General features: G+C 39.0%; 1 protein-coding gene across 6 annotated transcripts; it reads right to left on the reverse strand.

Annotated features, from left to right (window-relative positions):
• Positions 1 to 526: 526 nt before the first annotated feature.
• Positions 527 to 5,986, reverse strand: LOC127659888 (uncharacterized). 6 transcript variants are annotated; one of them, XR_007972578.1, is made up of 5 exons: positions 5,123 to 5,986; positions 4,810 to 4,990; positions 4,379 to 4,494; positions 3,161 to 3,346; positions 527 to 2,140 (listed from the first exon to the last, which is right to left on the reverse strand). XR_007972578.1 is itself a non-coding variant. In XM_052149849.1 (4 exons), the coding sequence occupies exons 1-4, from the start codon at positions 5,463 to 5,465 to the stop codon at positions 3,213 to 3,215; spliced, it is 756 nt and encodes a 251-aa protein (XP_052005809.1). In that variant the 5' UTR covers positions 5,466 to 5,986; the 3' UTR covers positions 2,509 to 3,212. The 6 variants fall into 6 exon arrangements, 3 of the variants coding, with proteins under 3 accessions (XP_052005809.1, XP_052005811.1, XP_052005810.1); XR_007972580.1 differs by having other exon boundaries at positions 3,146 to 3,346; XR_007972579.1 differs by lacking the exon at positions 527 to 2,140 and having other exon boundaries at positions 2,509 to 3,346; positions 5,123 to 5,409; positions 5,518 to 5,986.
• Positions 5,987 to 20,216: the final 14,230 nt, after the last annotated feature.

Raw genomic sequence — 20,216 nt, forward strand, 5'->3', positions numbered from 1 at the left:
CCTGCAATGATGTCATTGTTATTGATTGCATAGGGGCAGACTGAATTGTTATTGGTCTTAGTCCAGCATCTGGTTTACAGGGTTTTGGACTTGCACTTGGATTTAGAATTGCATTCAGCATCTCCCTCTATCAAAATATGGGTTTACAACACATTCAGTCATTTCATAAAAACTGTAACTCAGGTTTTTGTTTCTTTTAAGGCCTTTGGGCCAAGTGCTGATTTTGCCTTCAGCAAAAGAAAAATGTAATTTGTTGCTGTCATGTAGAAAGATGTAAAATAGCCATTTTAATCTTTCAGGCAATATAAATACTGTATACCATCCATATTCCCTATTGAGTTTATTCTAATAATATTATGCCTTAAGATATTTCTTGAAATATTGATGCTTTATAATTTAATATAATTATTATAATTTTTTTAAATGGTGGGTCTAAACAATATATGTTATGTTTTAACCCTTTCCTTTTCAGTTGACCAATCTCTGATTAAATAATATGCTAGTTAAATGTACAAATGCAAATAGATATACAAACTTTCCTCCTTAAATTCATTTGTTGTAAGAGAAATGACAGGCCACCTGTCAGTTTAATTCATTAATTAATTCAATGTTATAGCTGCTGTGAAAAGCCAATTTTAAAGACCTATGTTAAGTAAGCTAAATAACAACTCCATCGCTACTGTCACAAAATTACAAATTAAGTACTTTTTATTCAGACATGTAGCTTCTTAACTCTCCCTCTCTTGTGTAAGCTTTTAGAGACATGCATTGCATTTTTCTGGTCTGAAATGTTATGTTCTACCACTGGATGTCAGTATTGTATAATGACTATTTCATGGTCCAGTCACAGTGGAAGACAATTTAGTGTAATATTTATAATGTTTCTATCCCTAGACCTGTGACAGAATTACATTTAGTCATTTAGCAGATGCTTTTATCCAAAATGACTTACAAGTGAGACACATAACAAGCAATTTGTCACACAAAGTTTTACAACATCTGCAAGATAGGACTACCAAGTTCTTACAGTGGCTTAAGTAGTAAAGGTGCTAGCACAAAAGAAACAGACAGACAAGGAATTATTATAGTTTTTTTAGTACATTAAGTGCAGTTAAGTGCAGTGGTAAGTGCAATTAGGGTGGGTTTGTTAAGTGCTCGTGGAACAGTTGTGTTTTCAGTTGATTCTTGAATGTTGAGAAAGTAACAGCAGATTGTGTGGAGGTTGGAAGTTCATTCCACCCCAGAAGAGCAGAGACAGAAAATGACCGTGAAATGGACTTTGAGTCTCTTTGTGATGGGACCACCAGGCATCACTTGTTCACAGACTGGAGAGAGCAAGTTGGGGCATAGACCTGAAAAAGTGAATTGAAGTAAAAGAGTGCGGTTCCATTGGCTGTCCTCAAAGCCAGAGCTTTGAATTGGCAGCTACAGGTAACCATTGGAGTGAAATCAAGAGAGGGGTGACATGAGCCCTTTTTGGCTGATTGAAGATCAGACACACTGCTGCATTCTGGACCATCTGCAGTGCCTTAATTGTGTTAGTTGGAAGGCCAGCCAAAAGAGCATTGCAGTAGTCCAGTCTTGAAATGACCAGAGCTTGAACCAGGAGCTGTGTATCATATTTGGTCAGGAAATGTCTGATTTTCCTGATGTTGTAAAGCTTGACTCTACAAGACCAGGCTGTTGATGAGATGTGTGCAGTGAAATGAAGCTGGTCATCAACCACATCTCCAGGGTTCTGGGCTGTTGTGGTTGTGTTAGTGTAGTTGAACCAAGATGAATAGTGATGTTGTGGTCAACAGATGGGTTGGCTAGGATCACGAAGAGTTCTATCTTAATAAGGTTGAGCTGAAGGTGACATTCCTTCATCCAGGCCAAAATGTCAGAGAGGCAGGCAGAGATAGAGCTGAGACAGTAGGGTCATCAGGCTGGAACAACAGGTAGAGCTGCGTATCATCTGCATATCAGTGGTAGAAAAGCCATGTGCCGCCATGACTGGTCCCAGTGGTGATATGTATACCGAGTGAGTGGTCCAAGCACTGATCCTTGAAGAAACCCAGTGGTCAGCTGGTGTGTCTTGGACACCTCTCCTCTCCAGGAGACCTTGAACAATCTTCCAGTGAGATATGACTCAAACCATCTGCAAGCACAAATGGAAAGGTATCACTTAATCAGTGCAATAGATTGTAAAATATCAGGTATCACAATATTTTCATTTTCAAAATGAATGGTATTTAGATGCCAAAAATGCTGGGTAACATTCATGTGACCCACAGTGATGATTTAAGATTAAATCTGCAAGCACAATTGAAAGGTATCACTTAATTACATTTACATTTATTCATTTGGCAGACGCTTTTATCCAAAGCGACTTACAAAAGAGGAAGAACATCAGCGAATCATCTTAGGGAGACAGTGGTACAAAAAGTGCCATATTACAAAGTTTTACTATCATCATAATAGTATACAAAACAGATTTAAGTGCAACAAGAAATGTAAATATATATATTTTTTTTTTTTTTTTTTTTTTATTTTATTATTATTGACCGGTTAAGTGCTTTTGGAAAAGATGTGTTTTTAGCCGCTTTTTGAAGATAGAGAGTGAGTTAGCTTCCCGGATTGAGTTGGAAAGGTCATTCCACCACCGTGGTATGATGAAACTGAAAGTCCGGGAAAGTGTTTTGGTGCCTCTTTGTTTTGGTACGACAAGGCGACGTTCCTTAGCCGACCGCAGGCTTCTGGTGGGAACGTAGCTCTGCATAAATGTTTTTAGGTATGCTGGAGCAGACCCAGTGACTGTTTTATATGCCAGCATCAGGGCCTTGAATTTAATACGTGCATGAACCGGCAGCCAGTGGAGAGAGACAAAGAGTGGTGTAACATGTGCTCTCTTAGGTTCATTAAAGACCAGACGTGCTGCTGCATTCTGGATCATTTGGAGAGGTCTAATAGCACATGCAGGAAGGCCTGCAATGAGAGCATTACAGTAGTCCAGTCTAGTTATGACAAGGGACTGAACGAGCAGTTGTGTGGCATGTACAGAGAGGAAGGGTCTTATCTTCCTGATATTGTAGAGTGTAAATCTACAAGATCTTGCAGTTTTTGAAATGTGGTCTGTGAAATTTAGCTCATCATCAATGGTTACCCCTAGATTTCTGACCGCTTTGGAAGGCGAAACTGTAGTTGGACCCAGCTGCACGGTGATGTTGTGTTCAACAGCAGGGTTGGCTGGAAAGACAAGGAGTTCTGTCTTGGCAGGGTTGAGTTGAAGGTGGTGTTCCTTCATCCAGGCCGAGATGTCTGCCAGACAGGCAGCGATTCGAACGGTCACTGTGGTGTCGTTGGGCTGGAAAGACAAGTAGAGTTGCGTGTCATCAGCGTAGCAGTGGTAAGAGAAACCATGTGACTGGATGATGGGTCCCAGTGATGTTGTGTATATGGAGAAGAGAAGTGGCCCAAGCACTGATCCCTGAGGTACCCCAGTAAGTAACTGGTGTGGCTTGGATACTTCCCTCTCCATGCTACCTCAAAGGACCTTTCTGAGAGATAAGAGTTGAACCAGTCAAGCACAGTTCCAGTGATACCCAGTTTAGAGAGGGTGGAGAGTAGGATCTGATGGTTGACTGTGTCAAAGGCAGCAGAAAGGTCCAGCAAAATCAGAACGGATGATCTCGATTCAGCTCTCGCCAGTCTCAGCGACTCGATGACAGACAGCAGGGCAGTCTCAGTGGAGTGTCCACTTTTGAAGCCCGACTGATTGTCATCCAGCAGCTTGTTCTGTGAGAGATAGGCGGAGATCTGATTGAAAACTGCCCTTTCAAGTGTTTTTGCCATGAATGGGATGAGAGAGACTGGTCTGTAGTGTTCTATCTGTGTGGGGTTAAGTGCAGGTTTTTTCAGCAGTGGGGTTACTCGAGCCTGCTTAAATGTAGTGGGAAAAGTGCCTGCAAGAAGAGATGTGTTAATTATGTGTGTAAGTGCCGGTAGGATGGACGGAGAGATGGCCTGGAGAAGGTGTGATGGAATGGGGTCAAGGGAACAGGTTGTGGGGTGGTTGGAGAGGAGGAGTTTAGAGACCTCAGTGTCAGTTAAAGGAGAGAACATAGTGAAAGAAGGGTTGCATACAGGAGCCAGGTGTTTGACAGGGTGTGGTGCTGTGAATGTATTGCTGATGGCTGTAACCTTATCAGTAAAAAATGTGGCGAATATATCTGCTGTCAGTGATGTGTCAGGTGGTGGAGGGGAGGGCAGAGAAGTGTGTTAAATGTTCTAAACAAGCTACGAGTGTCTGTGGTGCTGTTGATTTTGGTCTGGTAATATGAAGTTTTTGCAGTTTTAACGTTATTTGAAAAAGTTGCGAGCAGAAGCTGATATTTACCTAGATCAGCTGGATCTTTAGATTTCCGCCATCTCCTCTCAGCTGCCCTGAGAACAGTCCGATGTTCACGAAGGATGTCAGACAGCCAGGGGCTGGGTGGTGTAGTCCGTGCTGGTCTAGAGGAGAGAGGACAGATGTTGTCTAGACAGGTTGTTAAAGTAGAGCTAAGTGTGTCTGTGGCAGTGTTCACATCAAGCATGGAAAATACATTTATTGTGGGAAGAGAGGCAGAGACATCAGTGGAAAGGCGAGAGGGTGAGAGGGAACGGAGGTTACGGCGAAAGGAAACCAAAGGTGGGGTCGGTTTTACAATGGATGGGAGAATCATGTTGAATTGAACAAAGTAGTGATCAGAAACATGTAAAGGTGTAACAAGAATATTAGAGGTGGTACAGTTACGTGTAAAAATGAGGTCCAGCTGGTTGCCCGACCTGTGAGTTGCTGTGGTGTGTAGTCTTTCCAAGTCAAATGAGGCCAGAAGAGTATTCAGTTCAATGGCCTGGGGTTTGTCCTGGTGTATGTTGAAATCACCAAGAACCACAAGTGGCCTGCCATCCTCTGGCAAGGAGGACAGCAGGACATCCAATTCCTCAAGAAAGCTTGTCAGCTGACCTGGGGGCTGATAGATGACAACAACATGTATTTTTGTGGGTTGCATTGTAGTAATGGCATGGAATTCAAAAGATGTATTGTTACATAGTGAAGCATGTGGTGAAAAAGTCCAGTTATTATGAATGAGCAAACCTGTTCCCCCACCCCTACCAGTATGTCGAGGGGTGTGGGAGAAGGAGAAGTTGTTAGAGAGAGCAGCAGGTGTTGCTGTATCCTCAGGACGTATCCATGTCTCTGTCAGTGCCAGGATGCTGAGGGTGGACTGCGTGGCTAAAGCCGGAATGAAGGCAGCTTTGTTCACAGCAGACTGGCAGTTCCAGAGTCCCACTGAGAACGAGAGTGGAGCAGGTGTTGAAGTGCAAAGCGGCCGTAGGTTGTGTGGGTTGCGTTTTGTCTTGCATCTGTATCTTGTGAACGGTCTACAACAGATAACAGGGATGTGCTTGAAGGCATGTGTTATTAGTGAACTAGACATGTTAGTATGTATGTATAAGTAAAATAATAAAAGAGATAGAATAGAAAAATACTTAAGTGCTTTGGTGAGTAGTGCCTTGTCGGTGTCCTTGCTCGGTGGACTCGCACAGGTAGACTCGCTGGTCTTTACCCAAGTAGGTCTTCACACAAGGAGGGCTTCACACGAGGGCCACCACTTCGCTGCCGCTTCGGCGTCAGCATTAAGTCCAATAAATAACAACTTTTACGAGCCGTTCAGTGGAAAAAAGCAGCCACGCCTTAATGCTACTTATCACAACAAAGCTAGTCACGTGGTCACCCGAAACCGAAACTCAGGGTTGCGCGGGAACAAACGCAACTTCTGTACAGCGCAAATAAATTATGCTGCACTTAGCAATAAATAATACTCTGAAACCAGTGAAGCACTGTTTGCAGACACTAAAACGACGAAAGTTTTACACACACACAGGATAACCAACCCGAAGTCTAAGCAAATCTAGCAACGAATCCTACGTGACAAGTTTAAACAAGTCTAGCAATTCTATCAGCTGAATACTATGGGACAAGTCAACACAAATATAGCGCGCACACACCAAACACACGCCTAAGCGACCCGCGTTAAAGACAGTAAACAAACAGCACCTGATCTAGCAATGAATACCACTATAACAACGTTAAAAACAATGAAATAAACACACTTACATACAACTGCAGACTCCTGTAGATAGATCGCTTCTCCTGAATGACTATGTTTCTAACAGTTTAAATAGTTTACCTGGCGCTGGCCACGCCTTAATGCTACTTATCACAACAAAGCTAGTCACGTGGTCACCCGAAACCGAAACTCAGGGTTGCGCGGGAACAAACGCAACTTCTGTACAGCGCAAATAAATTATGCTGCACTTAGCAATAAATAATACTCTGAAACCAGTGAAGCACTGTTTGCAGACACTAAAACGACGAAAGTTTTACACACACACAGGATAACCAACCCGAAGTCTAAGCAAATCTAGCAACGAATCCTACGTGACAAGTTTAAACAAGTCTAGCAATTCTATCAGCGAATACTATGGGACAAGTCAACACAAATATAGCGCGACACACCAAACACACGTCTAAGCGACCCGCGTTAAAGACAGTAAACAAACAGCACCTGATCTAGCAATGAATACCACTATAACAACGTTAAAAACAATGAAATAAACACACTTACATACAACTGCAGACTCCTGTAGATAGATCGCTTCTCCTGAATGACTATGTTTCTAACAGTTTAAATAGTTTACCTGGCGCTGGCCACGCCTTAATGCTACTTATCACAACAAAGCTAGTCACGTGGTCACCCGAAACCGAAACTCAGGGTTGCGCGGGAACAAACGCAACTTCTGTACAGCGCAAATAAATTATGCTGCACTTAGCAATAAATAATACTCTGAAACCAGTGAAGCACTGTTTGCAGACACTAAAACGACGAAAGTTTTACACACACACAGGATAACCAACCCGAAGTCTAAGCAAATCTAGCAACGAATCCTACGTGACAAGTTTAAACAAGTCTAGCAATTCTATCAGCGAATACTATGGGACAAGTCAACACAAATATAGCGCGCACACACCAAACACACGTCTAAGCGACCCGCGTTAAAGACAGTAAACAAACAGCACCTGATCTAGCAATGAATACCACTATAACAACGTTAAAAACAATGAAATAAACACACTTACATACAACTGCAGACTCCTGTAGATAGATCGCTTCTCCTGAATGACTATGTTTCTAACAGTTTAAATAGTTTACCTGGCGCTGGCCACGCCTTAATGCTACTTATCACAACAAAGCTAGTCACGTGGTCACCCGAAACCGAAACTCAGGGTTGCGCGGGAACAAACGCAACTTCTGTACAGCGCAAATAAATTATGCTGCACTTAGCAATAAATAATACTCTGAAACCAGTGAAGCACTGTTTGCAGACACTAAAACGACGAAAGTTTTACACACACACAGGATAACCAACCCGAAGTCTAAGCAAATCTAGCAACGAATCCTACGTGACAAGTTTAAACAAGTCTAGCAATTCTATCAGCGAATACTATGGGACAAGTCAACACAAATATAGCGCGCACACACCAAACACACGTCTAAGCGACCCGCGTTAAAGACAGTAAACAAACAGCACCTGATCTAGCAATGAATACCACTATAACAACGTTAAAAACAATGAAATAAACACACTTACATACAACTGCAGACTCCTGTAGATAGATCGCTTCTCCTGAATGACTATGTTTCTAACAGTTTAAATAGTTTACCTGGCGCTGGCCACGCCTTAATGCTACTTATCACAACAAAGCTAGTCACGTGGTCACCCGAAACCGAAACTCAGGGTTGCGCGGGAACAAACGCAACTTCTGTACAGCGCAAATAAATTATGCTGCACTTAGCAATAAATAATACTCTGAAACCAGTGAAGCACTGTTTGCAGACACTAAAACGACGAAAGTTTTACACACACACAGGATAACCAACCCGAAGTCTAAGCAAATCTAGCAACGAATCCTACGTGACAAGTTTAAACAAGTCTAGCAATTCTATCAGCGAATACTATGGGACAAGTCAACACAAATATAGCGCGCACACACCAAACACACGTCTAAGCGACCCGCGTTAAAGACAGTAAACAAACAGCACCTGATCTAGCAATGAATACCACTATAACAACGTTAAAAACAATGAAATAAACACACTTACATACAACTGCAGACTCCTGTAGATAGATCGCTTCTCCTGAATGACTATGTTTCTAACAGTTTAAATAGTTTACCTGGCGCTGGCCACGCCTTAATGCTACTTATCACAACAAAGCTAGTCACGTGGTCACCCGAAACCGAAACTCAGGGTTGCGCGGGAACAAACGCAACTTCTGTACAGCGCAAATAAATTATGCTGCACTTAGCAATAAATAATACTCTGAAACCAGTGAAGCACTGTTTGCAGACACTAAAACGACGAAAGTTTTACACACACACAGGATAACCAACCCGAAGTCTAAGCAAATCTAGCAACGAATCCTACGTGACAAGTTTAAACAAGTCTAGCAATTCTATCAGCGAATACTATGGGACAAGTCAACACAAATATAGCGCGCACACACCAAACACACGTCTAAGCGACCCGCGTTAAAGACAGTAAACAAACAGCACCTGATCTAGCAATGAATACCACTATAACAACGTTAAAAACAATGAAATAAACACACTTACATACAACTGCAGACTCCTGTAGATAGATCGCTTCTCCTGTTTTAATAATAGCCTCCTAATTAATAATAGCTTCAACATTAGGTAACTTTATTTGTAAATATACCACAACTCAATCCACATATGTTTATACACTGTACTCATTCACTCACAGCAGTCTGCTGGTGATCACTGGTGCCCAGTGTCCATAAATACATGCAGTCTGTCTGATCACATTACACTGAAGAAGAACAAGACCCAGAGGTTAGAGTGAGCAATACTCTCATCCACCCCCTGCTGAAAGTTATAAGAGCAATTGTGTATGCTCTTGTCACTGGGGGTCTGGCAGGGTGGGCAGCTCAGAGGTGTGAGTACTGAAACTTTCTGTGCAGATAGCAGGTGGCCTGCCACAGTGCATCAATCAAGCCTGCTTGATGTATGAAGCAAGAATGATTTTTCAGGTCTTAGAGTGGTGGTGAAGGTAAAACAGGGTACACTCTTAGAAGTGTAGGTAAATCAGGGTACACTCTTTGTTCGCTTCATATTTGGAACCCCTAAAAGGTTCTATATAGAGCCTTTTTTAACGGTTCTATAAAAAGAACAGTAAAGGGTTCTTTGAGCCAGGTGGAAAGGTTCTATATACAGTGAGGAAAATAAGTATTTGAACACCCTGCTATTTTGCAAGTTCTCCCACTTGGAAATCATGGAGGGGTCTGAAATTGTCATCGTAGGTGCATGTCCACTGTGAGAGACATAATCTAAAAAAAAAATGCAGAAATCACAATATATGATTTTTTAACTATTTATTTGTATGATACAGCTGCAAATAAGTATTTGAACACCTGTCTATCAGCTAGAATTCTGACCCTCAAAGACCTGTTAGTCTGCCTTTAAAATGTCCACCTCCACTCCATTTATTATCCTAAATTAGATGCACCTGTTTGAGGTCGATTAGCTGCATAAAGACACCTGTCCACCCCATACAATCAGTAAGAATCCAACTACTAACATGGCCAAGACCAAAGAGCTGTCCAAAGACACTAGAGACAAAATTGTACACCTCCACAAGGCTGGAAAGGGCTACGGGGAAATTGCCAAGCAGCTTGGTGAAAAAAGGTCCACTGTTGGAGCAATCATTAGAAAATGGAAGAAGCTAAACATGACTGTCAATCTCCCTCGGACTGGGGCTCCATGCAAGATCTCACCTCGTGGGGTCTCAATGATCCTAAGAAGGTGAGAAATCAGCCCAGAACTACACGGGAGGAGCTGGTCAATGACCTGAAAAGAGCTGGGACCACCGTTTCCAAGGTTACTGTTGGTAATACACTAAGGCGTCATGGTTTGAAATCATGCATGGCACGGAAGGTTCCCCTGCTTAAACCAGCACATGTCAAGGCCGTCTTAAGTTTGCCAATGACCATTTGGATGATCCAGAGGAGTCATGGGAGAAAGTCATGTGGTCAGATGAGACCAAAATAGAACTTTTTGGTCATAATTCCACTAACCGTGTTTGGAGGAAGAAGAATGATGAGTACCATCCCAAGAACACCATCCCTACTGTGAAGCATGGGGGTGGTAGCATCATGCTTTGGGGTGTTTTTCTGCACATGGGACAGGGCTGACTGCACTGTATTAAGGAGAGGATGACCGGGGCCATGTATTGCGAGATTTTGGGCAACAACCTCCTTCCCTCAGTTAGAGCATTGAAGATGGAGTCGAGGCTGGGTCTTCCAACATGACAATGACCCGAAGCACACAGCCAGGATAACCAAGGAGTGGCTCTGTAAGAAGCATATCAAGGTTCTGGCGTGGCCTAGCCAGTCTCCAGACCTAAACCCAATAGAGAATCTTTGGAGGGAGCTCAAACTCCGTGTTTCTCAGTGACAGCCCAGAAACCTGACTGATCTAGAGAAGATCTGTGTGGAGGAGTGGGCCAAAATCCCTCCTGCAGTGTGTGCAAACCTGGTGAAAAACTACAGGAAACGTTTGACCTCTGTAATTGCAAACAAAGGCTACTGTACCAAATATTAACATTGATTTTCTCAGGTGTTCAAATACTTATTTGCAGCTGTATCATACAAATAAATAGTTGAAAAATCATATATTGTGATTTCTGGATATTTTTTTTTAGATTATGTCTCTCACAGTGGACATGCACCTACGATGACAATTTCAGACCCCTCCATGATTTCTAAGTGGGAGAACTTGCAAAATAGCAGGGTGTTCAAATACTTATTTTCCTCACTGTAGAACCTTTTAAGGGTTCCCAAAATGCAACCATAACGTTTGGGTTTTGTTTAGTTTTTAAATAAAATTTTTTTTTTTTTTATTAACAGAAGAACGTTTAAGGGATATGCAAATTTAATAGTTCATATACTATATCACTAAGAAAGTGAAATAACCATATAAGAGACATGTATGTATTATTAATTAAAGCATTTTAAACGCAAGCAATAATTAACACAATTCATTATGCAATAGAGAATTGACTTAATAAATCCACAGGTTTGTAATAATAAGCTAAAAGTTAAATAGTAGTAATATTATTAATATAAAAATCATAAATATTAAATAATTTAACATTAACTATAAGTCAACATTATACAAATAAATTATATTAATAAACAAGTAAAAAACTAAGTACAAATAAATAAAAACAAATTACCTATGAAAAGCTGTTAAACAATTTTAGCACCGGGGCAGATACAGAATAATTTAGTTGCAACTGGTCTGACATACTGAGTGAGGTCTTTTGGATACAACAAATTAAACAAAACTTCCCTTCAGTCATCTCCATATCATCAGTTTGATGCCAACTCTCTTTACTCTCTGCACCCCCCCCCCCACCCCACCCCACCCCACACCACCCCACACACACACACACACACACACATGATTATCATATTTTTGTACACGACAACATAACTACAAACTCAAAATACTCACAAGTTGAGAAATTGACACATTCCATTACTTTGTCTCTTTGACCTTGCACATTTGACATATTCACACTCCTGAATATAGTTTGATTAATCTCTTTAAATCAGTGCAGTTGGAATAATTCATTGCTGTGATGTGCTCCTGGAAACTTGTTTTTTTGTCCCCATGTTTTCTAGATGCAAAGAAAATGTAATTATAACATAACCTGGAATCAGGATTACTAGGTAGATATTTTAATGATTCAAGTTTGTCGACATTTAATATTGGTGCTTGCTGAAATAAACGTGTAAGTCACAAGTTATGTCAAAATAAATAATACATAACATTAATCAACAAATAAAATTATTTATCTTACTTTCCAGGGTAACGTCGCCCTCAAGCTTTCAGCTCAACTGACTTTCTGTGACCATTTGAAATTTTGATCACTCGTTTGTCTGTGAGCGCAATTCGCCTTTGTGTTATGTAGGAGGGGGAAACAGCACTATACGCTCAAGTTGTTTGCTGTTTATGATAAACACATTTTTGATTTGTGTGCATCCTTTGTTGATTTATGAGTCAAAAACAGATTATTTAAGACTGTATATTACTACTAAGATAAACCTCTCATCTAAAAGAGAAAGGACAGTATATTGTAAAAGTTAAAACAATTTCTGCAGTGTGAAATGCAAATGCAAAAGTAATGTAGCTAGTGTTCAAAACAATTTATAAACAAAACTTTCAATAATGTAATTTGTGCACATACATACATACCCACATTAAGCAATTGTCAACCTAAATAAAACTTTTATGCAAAAAAAAAAGTTATTTTTTCTGTCAATCTTTCTAAATAGAACCATTTTGGCATAAATGGTTCTCTGGAGCTGAGCAAAGAAACCTATGGTTATATGCCCTTGTATGTTTGAGTAAAACATATGTTCCATGCACATGGTTATCCTGGAAGAATACTTGCTTCCTTCTGCTCTGACATTGTTCCCCAACTCTGAGGATTGTTTTTTCCAGAAGGACAACGCTCCATGCCACACAGCCAGGTCAATCAAGGTGTGGATGGTGGACCACCAGATCAAGTCCATATGATGGCCAGCACAATCTCCAGACCTGAACCACATTGAAAACCTCTAGAATGTGACCAAGAGGAAGATGGATGGCCACAAGCCTCAAACAAAGCCAAGCTGCTTGAAGGTTTGCACCTGGAGTGGCATAAATTCACCCAACAGCAACATGAAAGACAGGTAGAGAGCATGACTAAATGCATGAAAGCTGTGATTTAAAATCCGAGTTATTCCACTAAATATTGATTTCTGAACTCTTCCTAAGTTAAAACATTAGTATTGTGTTGTTTAAAAATTAATATGAACTTGTTTTCTTTGCTTTATTCAAGGTCTAAAAACTGCATCTTTTTAGTTATTTTGACCAGTTGTCATTTTCTGCAAATAAATGCTCTAAATAACAATTTATTGGAATTTGGGAGATACTCCAGGTGCATTCCTCCACACAGAATCTATCAGAGGTCCATGTTGGTGGACTCTCCTCTTCAGTTCACCCCACAAATGTTCTATGGGGTTCAGGTCAGGAGACTGGGATGGCCATGGTAGAACCTTGATATTGTGGTCAATGAACCATTTTGGTGTTGATTTTGATGTGTTTTGTATCATTGATCCAAAGATCCAAGATCCTTCCAGTGCCAATTTTAGGCTTTCTGGCTGAGGCAGTCATGTTTTAATTTTTTTATCTGTTAGTATTTGATAGAGTTCATGATGCCATGCATCTGAACAAGATGTCCTAGACCTTTGGCATAAAAACAGCCCCACACCTTTAAAGATTCACAACCATATTTTGTGGGCATGAGGTACTTTTCCATATGGCTACATCTCTGCCAAACCCATCTCTGGTGTTTGTTGCCAAAAAGCTCTATTTTGTTTTATCTGAATATAGAACCCGGTCGAAGTACCAGTGGTGTCTGTCATACTGAACAGACAAAAGCTTGAGTTTGTTGTTTGATGAGAGCAGAGGCTTTTTTCTTGAAACCTTCCCTGACAATTTGTTGTGATGTAGGTGATGACTGGTTGTAGACTTTCTGATCCCAAGTCCCAACTAATTCCTGCAATTCTCCAGCTGTGATCTTTGGAGATTCTTTGGCCACTTGAACCATCCTCAACAATTTGTGTGGAGACAATATTCATAACAACTCCAGTTGATTGGAACTTCTTAAGTATTGCTCTGATGGTGGAAATGGGTATTTTCAATGCTTTAGCTATTTTCTGATTCAATTTTGTGACGCTCAACAACCTTTTGCCACACATCATAACTTTATTCTTTGGTCTTACCCATTGTGATAGATGACTAAGGGAATTTAGCTTGTGTTACTTCATATTTATACCCCTTTGAAACAGGAAGTCATGACTGAACAATTTCATGTTCCTAGTCACCCAGTTGTACTAAAAAATGTAAAATATGAATGGGAATATACATCAGATATATTTTACTCATAAGAATTTCTAGGGCTGCCAATAACTGTGCCACACATATCTTTGACAAAAATATTTGTTTTTTTTATCAAACTTGTGTTGTGTTTTCAATGGTTTGATATCCATTAGAGAATATATTTTTGTGAATATTTTGAATGGAAGATCAAAAGGATAAACAACAAAGATATATTTTTCACAGCCTTCTTTGCTCATATTTACCAAGGGTGCCAATATTTTTGGCCACCACTGCATATGCTGATGGTAATCACACCACACATATGACATTGTAGCATCTGGACCAATCAGACACACAATTATTCATTATTTAATGAATAAGCCAACTGATGTCTCAAGACTGTAACAAGCAAAGGTCTAACCAAGCAGAGATGTCTGCTCCCCCACAGATTGCCATATTGCCCCCATAAGAAATTGACTAAAAGCCCAGAACAACAGACTTTTCTTCATTAATTTACAGACAAACTGTTCTATAAATTAACATGTATATCCTTAGGACATTGTGTATATGATCATTACTGTCTCGTATAGTTTCTTTTGTACTGCATACTGTTTTATGCATGCCTTATGACAGAACCACCAGATAATGTACAATTTGTGTAACCATGTTTCCTATCAAAATAATCCTTTGTGATACACTGCAAAGTGGGATATTTCAAATCCTGATAGCATGCATTGTATGCTTGCTATATTAATCAGAGCATAAAGGGGCACAGATTAACAGCTTACTCCCAATCATGCAAATGAGTAAGCTTCCAAACAAAGGAACATTGCCCGCTTGGAAATTACACCTTTCTCATTGGTAAAGCCAGACTCAAGAAGAGGGACCTCCATCAGAAGTTAAAAGACACTTCCCGCCTCTTACTCACTCTCTTTCCCCTGATGCTTCCTCTCTGCCTCTCTGTGCAACTTCTGCTGGTCGTGTTGGACTGGGACCACCCGGTCTGACCACGATATACTGCAGATTCTAAGGTTACTGTTAACCATGAACACTCCATCACCCCCAACCTGTTTTCACACATTTTTAAACTAAGGCGAGTATTCAGCCCAAAATCTTATGGTAAGGCTACAGTATTTCTGGACCCATCATAGCCATCCCACTTGAAGAGTTTTGTTGCTGCCACATGTCCAAGTCCTCCAATCCATATATTTCATTTTACTCTGAATTGAGATTTTATTTATTTAAATAGACATCTGAAATATTTTTGATACATCAATCATTAGGTTTTTCTCAACTTTCAATAACTTGTTTCAGTATTTATTACAAATTATACACATAATTTACTCATAGACTCCTTTACTCTGCAGTAAAATAAAAAAAGATGTCATGCCACAACAATTAAAACCTGATTCAATCAGATTCAGTGTGTCGGGAATGAGGAGAGGAAAACAGGGACCGCTCAAGCATGTTCTGTGTTCAGTTTTATTCACCTCCTTAAATTTGGCAATGCTGTCTAATAACATTTTTATTTTACTAGTATTTTCTTCCAGAAATACCATTGTCTTACTTAATTAAATGTTCCATATATGACACACACACACGCACATAATATTTTCATCAGTTTACCCACTTTCTATCCACCCATTATATTATTATGCTGCTTTCAATTATTTTGTTCGGCACATTAGCGGTTTATCAGTAGGTCCTTCAGGTCTTCATATTGTTGACACTGCAATGAGTGAAAGAAAAGGATAATCCTTGCGAGTGAGATGTATGAATGGGTTTGAAGTATGGAACTTTTGAAATTGACTAGTCAAATATTCTAAAAAGAAACCAACCTTCAGAAAACATTCAACAACAATTTTTTTTTTTATTCAACCAATTTAAAATACATTTACATTTATTCCAAATCCAAAGCGTAATTCCACTGAAAAGGGGCATTTATCTGCTACGTGTTTACATTATGATCATTGTACATTAAATATAGAACATGACACATATTCACTGAATCAACGTTAGTGAATTTTTAACAATTGAATGAAAGTGCAGGAATAATAGAACAACTCAACCTGTTCTTAACGGAATTCACCACGTACAAGTTACTTAACATATTAAAACAGTCAGGTCATTGTTGAAAATAATTGACAGGTAGACTAAGCCAAACCTACTAGCGAGAAAAAATTAGCTGAAAAGTTACACGTATTTCACGATGTGCTGTCATGTATTAGCCATTGATCTAATATGATAGCGGTTCGGTAAAGAACGTTAACCAACAACAGTTACGATGTGAAAAAAGTAGCCATAGGAAAAATGGGCCTGTGATGTAGCCTGCAATTAACCTAATGTATTTTAAACATGATGTGCACACAGAACAAAATATAGCTTTTAACCCGTTAAGCAGTCGGCACCTCGCTGAAGATAAACTAGGCTAGGCTTCTTCCTCAAACGCATACATTTTTTGATGAACAAATTTAACACATCGACATAGTATGTTGAAAGACAGGACTTGACTCACCTGAAGCTGCTATCCTGCGCTTGAAAAAGCCTGCACAGCAGAAAAATAACCAACACACTCTCACGATGAAATCGTCAGAAATCGTCAGGACTTTTCTAAATTTGCCTAATTCATATGATATTGTGTGACTGCACTTGTTTAATTCCTACGACTTTCACTACAGCCAATGACGTCACTGGACATCGTTTTCATGTAATACGTGACAATTACTTGCTTCCTATCATGTTTACACATTGTCCTTAATGCCTTGTGCACGGAAAACTGTCGCTTCCGCATTAGACATACGGGAATTTGTATGTGATGAAGTCATACGAGTTTATGCGAACAGCATTTTGCGAGACCATATGAAATAGCCAACTCATAAATTATGTATGACGTTTCATGAGATTGGGTTGAAAATAACATACAAGCACGCACAGATGTAAAGAATACTCAAATGTGAAAACACCCATAGGGACATTCAAGCTTTTGGGAATCTGATTTTCGCACCACCACTGAAGTGAAATTTCAATTTCTTAACTACTTTACTGAAATTGCGTATCTAGCGAGAGGACATTCTCCTGCACGCGCCACGAGAGAGAGAGGGAAGAAGCACACGCAGCCTGAGGTGAAATGTAAATTTATATCTGCTCCAGAAATATTAACCAACTAGTAATTTCAGTGTCGACTAGCAGCATCAGAAACGTTTAGTCAACTAGTCTCGCACATCCCTATATGAGAGTGTGGTTGGAATGATTCAATATAGTGAATGGGGTGTGGGACTCCAAGTTTGCAAAATGAATTTACTGGAAGAAACTGCTGCCATAAGTGCTTCAACCAACCGAGGATTCCACAAGATTTCAGAGCCTGAAGTCTTTGGGGGCTTCTGTATGTAAGAGGAAGAGATTTAATTCAAATGATTTAAAAAAATATCACCATTCATATATATTGTATTTGAAAGTGCAGTGTCAACACTCTGCAAAGTTTCTCCTCATGTGTCCCATATATATATATATATATATATATATATAAGAAGCAAAAATCACAATTACAGTAATGCACTTACAATGGACGTAAATGGGGCCAGTTCACAAATGCTAAAATACAAAACGTTATATAGTATAGCCACAACACATAAACTTAATATGTAATGACATGATTTTAGTACAATAAAATCAGGGACTTACCAGTGATACGACATTAACCAGATTGCAGGGTTTACCGACATTACGCCATAACGACAACCAAGTTGTAATATTGGATACAACTTTACACAGATATGTTAGTATGTGATTTTATCACATGGGAATAGCAAGTATGATGTTTCAGTCTTGTAACTATATTTTTGAAAGAGTGTATTTTTGCATTTTTAGGCTGGTTCCATTCACTTCCATTGTAAGTGCCTTACTGTAACTGCGATTTTTGCTATTGTTTTCTTTTAAAAATGAACGTGGGACGTGTTGAAATTAACTTTTGTATTAATCAACATTATGCCACAAATGCTGTCAGTTGAGTTTAACTTGTTTTGAACCTTGAACATTTGTTAAATTTCCAAATATTTTATAAAAATACACTTGGATGCATTATATACTTTTATATAGCATATCAAAGTATGGTAATATATATTATATTAATATTTATTCACACAAGTATTTCATGCATTATAAACCCTTATATGGGTAGCTCAAATGTTATTTTGTCAAGTGAAGTAAACTACAACAGATATCCCATGATTAATATGTAATGTGCATATTTTAGGGACCATTTGAATTGAGTCACAGCTACGGTGGCTTAGTTTGTCCTACCAGAAGTGTGTATACAAGTGCTACGCTTATTTAAATATACTGTATTTATACCAGAATAAAGCTGTGCTTGACAAAACATCACACCAGATTTTTTTTTTTTTTAGAAGTATTAGAAAAATAGTGTCCAGCTGAAATATTACATCAGTCTAAATTCCTACCTAATGTCATGTTTAAAAATGTAAGGCCTTTTGCACTGCTTTTTTAGGTTCAGCACCTCCAACACAGAGCTAATGTTCATCCCTTATGACTATTGCCTACCGGCAGGGTTGGTTGGGTTACTTTTGAAATGTATTCCACTACAGATTACAGAATACGTGCTGTAAAATGTAATTTGTAACGTATTCCGTTAGATTACTCAAGGCCAGTAACGTATTCTAAATACTTTGGATTACTTCTTCAGCACTGGTAGATATTTTCACTTGTTTTGACTATAAAATATCTGCCTGTACAGTAAGATAAAATACACATGTTGAAAATACATTCTCTGAAAAACCTAAATATCTTATTCAGTGTTGTTTCTAAAACAAGATAAATCAAATTGAACTTGTTTTAAGAATTTGTAGATATTATTTGATTTTGCCCTAATATCAAAGGTCTTATAAGAAAAAAAGAAATAATGATCAAATGTGAATTTTCTTGATAAAAGAATTGCTAAAAATAGCATTTTAGCTTAGCGTTAAGCTGACAATTTACACAAGGTTTAATTCTATTTTTTATGCTCCAAACTTACTTCACTGTCTGCTCGTATGAATGTATCACATCATAAGAAAGTGTTTCACCACTGTTCAAATGCACTTTGGATCGCATCATTTATATGTAGAAATGTTTTCCATCTGAAATGACTAAATATTAAATGAAACGAATTCAATAAAATCAAAGTAATCTCTTCAGTTATCAGAATACTTTTTCAATGTAGCTGTATTCTAAATACCAACAATTTAAATTGAACTGCAGTGGAATACAGTTAGTTATATTTAGTATTTTAAATTAGTAATCCCGTTACATGTATTCCATTACTCCCTATCCCTGCCTACCAGCAACTTTAATACTGAATTACCAATAGAGTCGGAGATCAATCATCCAAAAATGTCAAGAAAAAATCTGGAATGATTATCATTCTCACCTCTATTCTGAAATACGGCTGTGGTGACATCAACCTGAGGACAAAGAGAACACTTCTAGGCCAAATAGACTGGAGTGCAAAGTGATGGCTTGGGTCTAATTTAGCTCAATTGTCCATCACTGGAACTGTGATGAGGGCAATATGGGGGCTAGACCTTGTCATTTTTTGCTTTGTTGTCTGTCTGACTTGCTTCATAGATTCTTGCCTGGCCATGTCACACGTGTACAAGTGAATCTTGTGAAAGCCTGTCAGCCGAAGTTAGCAGCAGACACTTCTCAAAGCTTTCTTGGTGACTCAAGGTGTCTCAGCAGAGGTGAAATTGCTCATAGATATTTTCAGCCATTTTTTGAACAGAGGCACCTTCAGATATGCTGGGAATCAGTGTGGGCAGAGTGGATATCGATTTAGGAAGTTATTTTGCAGCAAAAAATATACACTGTGTGTGTGTGTGTGTGTGTGTGTGTGTATATATATATATATATATATATATATATATATGTGTGTGTGTGTGTGTGTGTGTGTGTGTGTATATATATATATATATATATATATATATATATATATATATATATATATATGTGTGTGTGTGTGTGTGTGTGTACACGTACTGGTGGCCAAAAGTTTGGAATTACGTAAAGATTTTGCTCTTATGGAAAGAAATTGGTACTTTTATTCACCAAAGTGGCATTCAAACAGAGGTGAGTAGCACCACATTACATTTACTCTGTTACATTTACTTGAGTAACTTTTTTG

This window comes from Xyrauchen texanus, chromosome 19 (assembly GCF_025860055.1).
Source record: "Xyrauchen texanus isolate HMW12.3.18 chromosome 19, RBS_HiC_50CHRs, whole genome shotgun sequence".
NCBI classification, from domain to species: domain Eukaryota; kingdom Metazoa; phylum Chordata; class Actinopteri; order Cypriniformes; family Catostomidae; genus Xyrauchen; species Xyrauchen texanus.